The sequence below is a fragment of the Lycorma delicatula genome, chromosome 7 (genome assembly GCF_047948215.1).
Source record: "Lycorma delicatula isolate Av1 chromosome 7, ASM4794821v1, whole genome shotgun sequence".
In the NCBI taxonomy this organism is placed as follows: domain Eukaryota; kingdom Metazoa; phylum Arthropoda; class Insecta; order Hemiptera; family Fulgoridae; genus Lycorma; species Lycorma delicatula.
This window is the reverse complement of record NC_134461.1, coordinates 120,009,543-120,021,977: the sequence shown is the minus strand read 5'-3', so window position 1 is coordinate 120,021,977 and position 12,435 is coordinate 120,009,543. Positions and strand designations below refer to the sequence as shown.

Sequence of the window (12,435 nt, the reverse complement as noted above, 5' to 3'; positions counted from 1 at the left end):
GTAAGATGTCGCTTCCTTCGATCAATATATTTAATCCTATATATTATTAAAGGCAGCAGTTAATAAGTGTACTTCATTTTTTTTTTTTATATAAGTAAAAATTCCGTATTTGTTAGGCGGGATCTAAGAAAGGTGGTCGGTTTAGTCAGACAGTCAGATTATACCGGTCGTTGTATTAAAATGTTCAACTTCAAGAAAATAATATAGTTTAAAACTGTATTATTTATTCGATAACACATAATATTATTACATCATATTAAAGTCTACACCAAAAGTAAATATAATGATAAAATAATTTTAATGAAATATAACCTTGAACCTATAGATATATTAAATCATGCTTTATTTGTAAGTTGAATGACTTAATTATCTTTTGTAATGTAGTTCGTCCTGTTTAAATTTTATCAGGTACTTGATAAACTTTGATCTTTCACTAACGAATGATAAAATTATACTTAGACCCGAGTAAACTGGTATACAAATGAAACAATATTTAAAACTACACGTAATTTTTTTATATTTAGAAATGAGTCTGTACCTATTCATAGTATAGAGTTATCAGTCTTAATAATATTTTTAGAAAGATTTTAATATAGAACACCAAATTGCGTAACTTCATTGATATCAATTAACCGGATTATTATCCAATGTTACGTTCGAATATATTACTTAACCTTTTTATCGGCTGATAAATTATTGAATAATTTTCAATGTTAACATTTTAATAAGAAGTACAGTAGAGTTTCTGTAATCTGACACTTCACCAGTCCGACAACGATAGTCGGCAATATAAAACAATTTTCTTTTCATAACGTTCAAATGTTTGGAACAAAAAGTTCTAGTCGTCGCTGTGGTATCTATAGCAACGGAACCTTTACTAGTTTGAAAGTCACAATTATCGTGACATCGCCTACACGCTAGTTGTGTAGGCGAAATTTCCAATCAGTTGTAATTACCTTTGCAATCGACAGTAGTCCCTGTCATCTTATTTATTCACTGCACTGAAAGGTCGGCTAAACTAAACCCTAAACAGTTACTGTCGCGATTTATATGTTATAATACGTCAACTTTATTTGATTTATTTTTTTTGTTTTGTGTGTGACCGAACAGCGTTATCAGTTAGCGTTTGTTACTACAGTTTTAAGTAAAAACTGTAGTAACAAACGCAAAAAATTTGCAGCAAAAAAAAAACATAAAACTTTAATTTAGTTGAAAAGACTGAAATAATTAAGAAAATTGAAAATGGTGAAAAATCTGGCAGCGTTTTATGGAGTTACGGGCCACAGTTTATGACATCAAGAAAACCATAACATAATCATGAAATTTGTAACAGATTTGGACAGCAAGGACAGTGATAAAGTTTTAAAAACTGGAAGTTCCCCTTAATAGAAGATGCTGTTTATGCATGGTTTGTCCAAAAACATAGTCGACACACCTCAGTTTCTAATGAACTTATTAAAGAGAAAGCCAGATTATTCTATTGGGAAATCATGAAAAAAGATGATTTTCATGCCAATACGGACTAGCGCGATAAAAAAACGTTTCAGTATCCGTTTGCTGACGACTAAAGGCGAGAAACTTTCATGTGACGTAGGAGCGAAAAAAATTATCGAATATATTTTTAGCTTGATATACGTACACGTTTTTATTTATGTACAAAAAAAACAAACTAAAGAAATATTTATAATCTAATAATTAAAATAATAAGCATACCATGACGTCAAAATTCTGAAATAATTACAATTTAAAATTAAGTTGTTGCATAACAACAAATCATTGTTTATTATTGTATTATAAAAAAAATTTGCATTATTTTAATATGTTATATTTTAAATTGTTTCAATAAAAATATTTTATTTTTATATTTTCTAGCTTTATTCTACTTCACTAACTGACAAATAGTAAAATAGCTCAATAACGATCAAAAAAACAAGTAAAATTTATTCTTTTTTAACGTTCTATCGATATATTATTTCATTATAATAAAACTTGTCAGGTAGATGAAATTATGTACTGGTTTTTTTCTTTCATAGATTACATTATCAGAAGATAAGTTATAAAATAAATGCAAATTTTAATGAACTGGTAACGTTACAGTTATATAATAATCCATACGCCAAGCTAGTACAACATTAATTCTATAAAAGTGGTCATTCAAGTAATAATGTTCTCTTTTTGACAATTCTTTCATTAAAAATAGATTAAAAAACAAGTACAGCTCTAAAATAAAATATCATTCCTGTTGGACTGTTAACTAATCGATGCCACTAGTTTAGGTGTATTATGATTCAGAGGCACTCAAATTAAGAACCCTGACTTAAGAGCAAAATTAATGTCTTTTAATTATAACGAGATAAAACCTAGTTTTTACCGTAATGATATTACGCGATATAGAAATTTTATAACTTAGATAAACGAAAGGTCCCACTTTCCGGATTTTTTGAATAGATTGTAATTATAGATAGGGCTCTTCCGCTCACTTCGAAAATTTCAGTGTATGGTGTGGATATCCACAATTACACTACTTATCTGAGAATATGCAAAGCAAGTAAAATTTATAATCGTATCTATTACCCCCCCCCCACTATATACAAAAGAAAAAAACATTAAAAAAATACTGTAACGTCTCAAGTAATAATTTTACTAAAAAATCATGACTCACCCAAAACTGTAATAAAATAAATAAAAAAGAAAAAAGGATAAAGGTTTTTACATTTTTTATGCTCTTTAGCCATGATAATTAATTAATTGTAAATGAATCACGTACACTATCATCACAATATGTTTTGTGATATCACAAATTCTATCACCAAAAATCAACTAATTTGTATTATCAATTTTCAAACTAATTTATTTAATAGTTTCATCTTAAAGCTGATAAAAGATTATTTTTAGCCAGTTCATTATTAGTGTACATTAATTACTATAATTTATATTAATACTATGTTTCAGGTGATCGTTTAGCCAGATATACGCTAATATAAATAAACTATGTTTAAATGCAATTTATCAAAATTTCAGCATTTAGTTTTTATAATTTTTTGATTTACATTTTTATTGAAATATGGAGGAAAAATTAAACAAAAAACAAACAAACGAATTCATTTATCAATTTAATTTGAAAAATAACAATAAAATAATTTGTAGGATTTTTTTTTCATCATTTTATTTTAATTATAAATCTTAAAAAATGATTTATAATTCAATTAATAAAAGTTCAGGATTTTCTAAATATTTTTTAACTAAATTTGTAAATCTTGATACGGTTGCACCATCAATAATTCTATGATCGGCCGAAAAAGTAAAATTTACAATATGTTTAGCAATAATTTGATTATTCGAATCAAATCTAGGTAATTTTTGTACTCTACCTACAGCAATTATAGCGACTTCTGGTGGAAGAATTAAAGGTAAACCTTGTATTCCACCGACAGCACCTATATTAGATACGCTAAACGTACCGTTAGTTAAATCAATCGGTTTAAGTGTACCGTCGTAGGCTGATTTTTGTAATCTTTGTATTTCTTTTGATATTTCTAATATCGATAACTTATCCACATTTTTTATATTTGGTACAATCAAACCCGACGGGGAATCTACAGCGATACCTATATTATGGTACGATTTATAAATTATATTTTCAAATTTTTCATCAAGAGAAGAATTTAAAATCGGATATTTAAATAAACCTATCGATATCGCTTTTAATATAAACGGAAGATAAGTCATTTTAGTATCGTTTAATTGTAATAATTTAATACGTATTTCGGCTAATTTACTGAAATCTAAATCATCAGAATAACCGAAAGTGGGTATATAATTAGATTGTGTCATTGTTTTAATCATAGTTTTCATAATTCGTGTAACAGGTTTTATCTCACACTTGTCAGTAATCGATGAACCGACTAAATTAGTTTTACTTTGTTTTTCTCTATTATCTAAATAAGCTAAAATATCTTCCTTTAACACTCTATTATTTTTACCCGTCGCTGTAACATCACTTAATTTAACATTATATTGCATTGCTATTCTTCTAACGGCAGGAGTAGCCAACGATTTATTCCATAAAACCGGTTCATTTTCATTATTATTAAAAACAACACTAGACTGATTATCAGATATAATTTTTTCACTTAAATTATCATCACTTTTCACAATATCACTGGATTTATCTCGAGTTAACACTTTTTCTTCTTCATTTTTTATATCTTCTGTTTCAACAACAACAACACTTTCATCGTTCACTGAATCTTCGATTTCGATATCGACAAGCGGTTTACCGACATTAGCGATATCATTGATATCATAATATATTTTTTTAATAACACCATCGTATCTACTAGTTATCGTTACGGTCGCTTTATCGCTTTCGACTTCACAAATATTATCAAACTGTGAAACTTTATCGTTTATTTTTACATGCCACAATTTAAGCGTGACTTCGCGTATACCTTCACCAATATCGGATAAACAAAATTGTACATTTTTATCTAATTTTAACGTGGCGTGTAAACAACGCTTACTGGTAATTATATTATTACAAATTATATCTTTAAAACGTATTCTACTTATAATACGTACGGCCATTGTAAAACGTTGAACTAACCTTTGATTTCGTTATCACTGAAGAAGCTACAGAAAAAGTAGTATAACAGTGCTACCACTACGTAAATAATAAAATATCATATTATTATTATAATTATTTTCCCATAACTAAAAACAATAGCATTATTACTATTCATTATACACACACACACACACACACACACACACACACACACACACACACACACACACACACACACACACACACACGACATTATTTATGTAAACTTATTTCTTCCGTTTATTATATTTATCGCTGACATAGTTTAAAAATATTAAATTACTGACGTAATTAAAAAAGAACAAACATGTACATAACATGTTTATTCATTTAATCAACCAATCAACTATTTATTTTGTTAATAACATAGTAAGTTGTACAAAAAAATAATAATTTTAAAATTATCAGATTTCCCTTTTTTTATATACGAGTATATGTTCCAAAGTAATTATTCTAAAAAAAAAGTTAGATAAATTATATTATTTTATAATACGCATTTTTATATTAAAAGTACAATGTTTACGGTTGTCTTTATTTATTTATTTAATTTTATTGGCACAATATAAAACATTATACAAAAAAAATTATCAAATATAGTTTCATATTTTTAGTACCCTTTTTTATATTAAATTAGAGCAATAGACATTACGAAAATAAATAAATAATTTGTAGGATCATTAGCAGAAGGCATGACTTGAGCGCTACTGATTGTTCTGGGTTCTAAAGTCAACTTAACACTTCAACAATTCGATAACAGTTATAGTACATGAGATAGATTGTGATTTTACTATGTATTATAATCGCTTAACCATATAAATGAAAATTTAAATTTCTTGCATATAGTTCTGATTAGAATGGACAAATCAGATTAATTCACCACGGTTTTGTCAAGTCAAAATATATATTTCTCTTAATCCAGTTATTTAAATTAACGTTTATTTTTTACGGTATAAATTTGATAAAGACATTTACAACTGTGCTTGGCTGTAAATTTCGGGGATTAGGAAATGTTTCGAACTTGAATTTATGTTAATTAAAAAAATTTGTAACTTTTTTTCTGTAAAGGTGTTGTTATGTTAGAAAATTAATATCCAAAAATAATTATTTACTAAGTTAAAGGCATTCTTTTGCTCAAAGTCCATCTTAACAAATATTTCCGCATAATAATAAGTTTCTCGTTATGAGAAGGAAGAGGCCCCCCCCCCAAATTGAAATTCCATACTGAATTGAGGATAACCAAAGTATATCATCAATCTAGTACATTTTATATCATTAATTTTATATTTTAATTTAGTACAAATGTAATTTAGATGAATCCCATTTAATATATAATCAAACACAACTTCATACGATATTTTGGTGTTTTGACTCATTGTAATTCAAGATAATGACAACGGGAGTAATTAAAACTTCGGTAAATCAATTCATAAAATCGTAATGTCATAATATCAGTAGGTATTCCTTTAGAATTTTGGGAAAACTCATTTATTTATTCTTTAAATTTAAAATATTTTAGTTAATCCAAGAGATAATTAACGAAACTTTTTTGGCAAATCCAAATACCTGGTTTCAAATAGCTCCGGAAAAAATGAAAATAATACACAATTTTTTTTAGTATGGCTTTTTACTTCCTTGTACGAATTAAAGGAAGTATTGTGATCGCGAAAAATTTCGGTTTTCAGATTTCAACAGAAATATTCATTTTGACCATCCCTGAATCCATTTTGACTAGTTTCGGCGTAACCTCTGTACGTATGTATCTCGCATAACTCAGGGGGGTTGTGCACCTCACCTTTTGATTGTAATAGATTGAACCAAAAGTGTTCAAAAAAGCCCAAAATCCAAAAAAAAATTAGATTTTGGACTTTTTTTAACGACAGTAATAAGCCCTCATTGAGAGCTTTTCAACGATGTATCGTAAGTGGTACCTATTTTCATTGGTTCCAAAGTTTAGCCAAATAAAATTTTAATTAATGAAGGGGGAATGTACATCGGTTCGAATCGGATTTCATCTTTTTTTTTAACTTTTTAATTTTTTTAATTTGAATATATTGATTTATTAATAATTATTAACCTGTCATTGTAAAAAATTATTTACGATGAAAATGATTCAATAATAACAAAAAAATAAAAAAGTATATGAAAAAATATAAGAAGTTTTTAATGAAATAAAATTTTATGTACTTTTTAAAGAAATGTGTAAATGTAATTTAATAGGCGTACAAGGAAATGTACAAGGTATGTTGTCCACATGAGATTTTTATATACAGTTACGGGACTCACCTTTTATTTTGATGAAATTCGGAACATACCGTATTCAGGACTTAAATTATTCGTTGAAAATTCCTTTCACCCGAATTACGACCCTCGGACGATAGACAGTACCCTCATTGATAATTTTGTACATTACCACTGTACAAGTGTAATACACGTTATGCTAGTCAATAAATTTAGATCTTTTTTAAGTAAAGTTGATGAAAATAACTGTTTTTATAGTATTTTGTGGCCCTAAATTCGAAAATGATATGCAAAATTCTGTAACATGTACAGTTCTTTTCTTACAGGGGTTGGGGGTTTCATTAAAAACAGAGGATAACATATTTGGGTAATGTAATTTATATTAAATAAAAAATATACTTATTTCTAAAACATGTTAAATCTGATTAATGATGTTTTATTAAGGACCATATGCAATAAAAAATAAAATGTTACATAAAGGTTCCATACAGTAACAAAATATTTAACTTCTCTTGCTTGTGTTCAATAATATCTACTCTTTTTAAAAACCAGCAGTAGTCGTTCCAACATAGATGGGTACCAGCGTCCCTGAATTCAGGTAAAATCTCTCTTCTTTTTTGTCACTTACTGCATCGAAATTTTCCGGAAAAAAATATAAATGAAATGCAAAAAATAAATTTTTAAGGACACGTGACACCTTAGTAATTCATAGGATTTAAAGAGTTCATATATGAGGGTTTTATCGTTTTCATCTTTCTTATAACCCAGAAATCTCTTTACTAAACTTACAAAAAAGTTCAATGGTACCAATTATTTTTCATTTAATTTTTCTTTAAAAAGAGGATATCTTAAAAGTTTCCTTATTTAATGTCTAATAAAGACGTCTTCTTTTAGGTTTGTGATGTCCAATAAAGACGCCTTCTTTTTAGTTTTGTATCACTTAACTTGAAAAATAATCCTTTAAGCACTTCAAACACTACCTTCTTTGTCTATAGCTTTAACAAAGGTTTTCATTAGTCCAAGTTAATATTGAGAGGCCGAAGGCCTCACTTTTGGATCAACGAAGGGAGTATATTTTATATTTGAAGTACTTCTCTTTAGCCTTCGGAACTACCGTAAGGTATTACTTCGGAGGATGAAATTTAAGAAAAAAAAATGAAGTGTAGTCTTCTTTCTTTTCCTGTTTAGCCTCCGGGAATTACCGTTCAGGTATTACTTCAGCGGATGATATGTATGAGTGTAAATAAAGTGTAGTCTTGTACAGTCTCAGTTCGATCATACCTGAGATGTGTGGTTAATTGAAATCCAACCACCAAAGAACACCGGTATCCACGATCTAGTATTCAAATCCATATAAAAGTGACTGCCTTTACTAGGACTTGAACGCTGGAACTCTTGACTTCCAAATTAGCTGATTTGGGAAGACGCGTTCACCACTAAACCAACCCGGCGGGTGAAGTGTAGGCATGTAAAGTCTCAGGTCACCTATCCTGTGGTTAATTGAAACCCAATAACCAAAGAACACCGATATCCACGATCTAGTATTCAAATCCCTATAAAAGTAGCCTTAACTGGTATTTGAACCTTAGAACTCTCGACTTCGAAATCAGCTGATTTGCGATGATGAGTTCACCACTAGACCAACCCGGTGATTTATATTATTATTATTTGAAGTACCTGGTTCAAAAGAAGTTCTATGTGGCCAATCTTTCTTAATGAAATGTTCTTGTGTTGTCCATAGGCATAAAAAATTACAGTATTTTGTAAAACCCCTCTGAAACCCTACCAATATACCTAACATTCTTAAATCTCCATAAATATCTCACCCAAGTTATCATAGTTTTCTTTCATTGTCAATGAGCTAAACTAATAAATGATTTTTCGTTTTCATTATGAAGCAAGATTACTTTTAGGCTGTATTTAGATGAATCTATGAAAATACGCCATTCAGGAGACACATGTTCCATATTAAGTTCATTCATTACACCATCAATATCATAACAAACGGATAGCAATCTTTTCATTTTATTAAAACTTGAAAACGTTATATTATTTTATTACGTTATTTATTTTGAAACAAAATAAAGAAGAATTTTAAAAGAAAATAAACCTTTCCATAGAACCTAATGAAGATGATTATTTAATAATTGAAACGGCTACCTAGATAGATTTGTAATTTAAGTAAATTTTTAATCAACTTTTTTAGAGCGTAATCTTGTTTTATATCATGTTTCCATCTTATACTTGATGTTAATTACAATCCATTCAGTAAAACGTTTTATTTATGTATTCAATCATCAAAAGTAAGAATTTGTAATTCAAATATTGATTTAACATTTGCATTGTTAAATTTCATTATAAGTCAAAATTTAATTGATGATGTCACATTACTGAGTAACAACGCAAGAAATTTAATTAACACGAACTCGCTCATCGAACGAAATTATTTATTACACATGTACTTAAAATACGTATTAAGAATTTTAAGTAAATATAAGGAAGAGATTTAATGATATAAAAAAATGATTATAACACTGTCCTTGATTATAATGTACCTTACTACATACAATTATGCTTGAGAATAAAATTGCATTGTTATTTCTGGGGGAAAAAATAGATTGCTGGATAAACTGATAAATACATAAAGGAATTATTATTATAAACGAAAGGAGGTGATGGTATACAAATAAATAATTATTGTTACCTTATTGCTTACGTAAGTATTTGTAGGAGTTGTATCGCATCCGTGTACATTCATATAAGTATATAATAAAATGCAATACTCTTTGATAAATGAAATGAGCTGCGCGAACTCTTAGTTATCTCGATACAGTAACAGAGAGAGTTTCGGTCTGCAGACAGTTATACAGAGAGCAAATCTTCATCTACATTAGTAATTAAGAACACTCGGCTCCATAATTTCGCCTTCGCCAAAGTTCTTTAAGTCCCTAATATATTACACTTCAATTGCTAACCATAAATCTACTTCAGTAAAAAAAAAGCTTGTCTTTGATCATGTCTTAACCGTGCATAGTTTTAGTTCTATATTTAGCTATATGATCGTGGATGGTGACATTAATTCAAGATAATTTTTATTTCTAGGAATCATTATTAAATGTTCAATGTACACAATTAACTCTACACGCAAATCAAACATACGCTATAAATTATCCCATAAAAATATTAACTCATTTGATGTCAATAGAATCTAATTTGCTAGCAAAATAATAAAAAAAAAATCATTACAAAATATTATTATCGTGATGCTAATAGTAATGTAAAAAAATAACTTGTTAAAAAACCAGCGATTTACCGTAATTCCAGAATAATTACATTATAATATTACGCCATTTCCAAATTAGTTCCGTATATAATTTTTACTAGACTAACTAAATTAATCCATTACCAAACACGCAATATATTTAATTTCTTTCCAAGTTACACTATTTCTTCAACTCCACTCAATATGTCATCCTCTTCATCATCACTGTCGGAATTAAAATAATTTTCATGTAATTTTACAATAAAATGCTCGGAAATTTCGTCTAACATCGGTTTTAAATAATTTGTCTTATAATTATCTACAGAATTGCAAACTGCTTTCCGGAAGTTTACAATTATTTTTCTAAATTTTTCTTTCGCCATTTCTATTCTGTCTTCTAAATTAAATGTTACGTTCTTTTGGGCAAATTAATTTCTAACGCATGCTCAGTACCATTTAAGTAGGGATAATAAGGTGGTAATCTGACAATATTCTTTTTTCAGCAAAAAAAGAATCTATTTTGTACGTTTTAAATCGCAATTTATGTAATTTTATCAGCGTATACAATTCAAGTTTTAACATTTCTTGTGAAAATGTTATCTTGTTTTTAATGAGCCAGTCCATAATATCTTGATTTTTTTTTAATTCGAATAATCAAGGGCTGATTAATGTTCATTTATTTGAACATTGTGGTACAGTGCGATGTTCATGACTACGACAGATTCGGTAGCAATTCAGACAACCCATTTTTGAAAATTATTAAATATTCACACCGTCATAGTAATCGCCCGTTTTTTGAACCGAATTAAATATTAGGAGAGCATTTACGATAAAACCGTCTTCTTCTCCCGCATTAACTATTATTGTTCGATTCCCTTAAGAAACGGGAGATTTCAGCCTTTCTGAAGAACCATCGGTTCATGCTTGACCCTTCATGTGGGAAAACTGTACACAGGCTTCATCTATACAAGATATACAAGATGAAGCCTGTATAAGATATACGAATTTGTAATTGATAAACGAACTGAATCATATAACGATATCATATACATGATTCTCTTTTCTGAACCGCGTTATGGAGCACAGATAATGCAACTTTTTATTTCGTATATCATCATTTACGATGAACATTTATCTGTCGTTTTCAGTTTTTTTCCACTGGAAGCCTAAATTTTTCATGATTACAAGAAGAGCTCAAATGCCCCCATCAAGCGTTATGTTTTCTTTTACTGATGGCAAAAGTTTTCTCAGAGAGGGGCGGTCTCCATGCCTTAAGTGAAACTCATTCGCCGTCCTGCGAATAACATCTTCGTCCAGGTCAACTTCTTCCTAGGCCGTTTTTTACGAGAAGTACTGAATTCACTTCCTTTAGTTTCATGTTATTTCATAAATTAAAAATGCGCTGAAACCTCTAACAGATACACCGGTTGCTTTAGAAACATGAATCTGAATTTGTTTTAAATTTTTTGCTTCTCCTTTTTCGGCTTCTTTCTTCATAAAAGTATAAATACTGAGAATAACAGTTGTAGTATGACTTTTAATAAACCTCTTTCTCCCAATTTTACCGGTTTTTGCCGATATAGTGGGTTTATATTTACACTACAATATGACTAAAGTAATCCTAAGATCTTGAATAACTTTGGCTGAACGCATAAATGTAGTAACAAACATTAGTGAACGAAAGCTTTTGATACCAGATAATCTACTTAAGACTCATGGAGTATAATTCTGTTACTACAGATTATAATACGTGAGAAATTAAAAAAACCTCAAGGATATTTAGTAATACATGTCAAACGACTGCTAGTTATTTCCGGATTTTGTATCCCGAGTCCTAAAATCCATGAAACCTTAGTACTTATAATAATACGATACTGCAGAGCCCAGAAGACTGAAAAGGAACGAATTTTGGCCTATAGATCAATGACAATCGGATACTGTCTGGACTGTAATCAGTTGTGAATGCGGGATTACTGATCAATTCTGTTATCTTAGAAATTATGTCCATATATCTTTCACAGCAACAACAGGCCTAATAACAGTTACTGATGATGACAATGAATTTTGCTACGTGTGAAAAAATGCCAAAAAACTCCAAATTCGAGTCCTGGTCAGGACCGGAACCTCAAACCATAATAAAAGTTTTTTGCCCGTTCCACTCCATTGATGTTGGTAAAAAAAAGTTATTTTAATATTTTAAAATTTATTTTTAATTTAAATCCATCTCGCAAGTTACCTAATATATTTAAAATGTAGCAATTTTTTTTATGATAGTTCTTACTCTTTATTATTTCTTGGAAAAAAAAAATAGCCATTAATTTTCAACCCT

At 28.9% G+C, this 12,435-nt stretch overlaps 1 protein-coding gene across 1 annotated transcript; it reads right to left on the bottom strand.

Annotated features, from left to right (window-relative positions):
- Nucleotides 1–204: 204 nt before the first annotated feature.
- On the bottom strand, nt 205–4,640 carry Dbct (Dihydrolipoamide branched chain transacylase E2). The gene has a single exon (XM_075370640.1). It carries the CDS (start codon nt 4,585–4,587, stop codon nt 3,196–3,198), a length of 1,392 nt encoding a protein of 463 aa, XP_075226755.1. The 5' UTR covers nt 4,588–4,640; the 3' UTR covers nt 205–3,195.
- Between the last annotated feature and the right edge of the window lie 7,795 nt (nt 4,641–12,435).

Excerpts from the sequence above, each read along its gene's own strand:
- Dbct (XM_075370640.1), bottom strand. The coding sequence starts at position 4,587 with ATGGCCGTACGTATTATAAGTAGAATACGTTTTAAAGATATAATTTGT.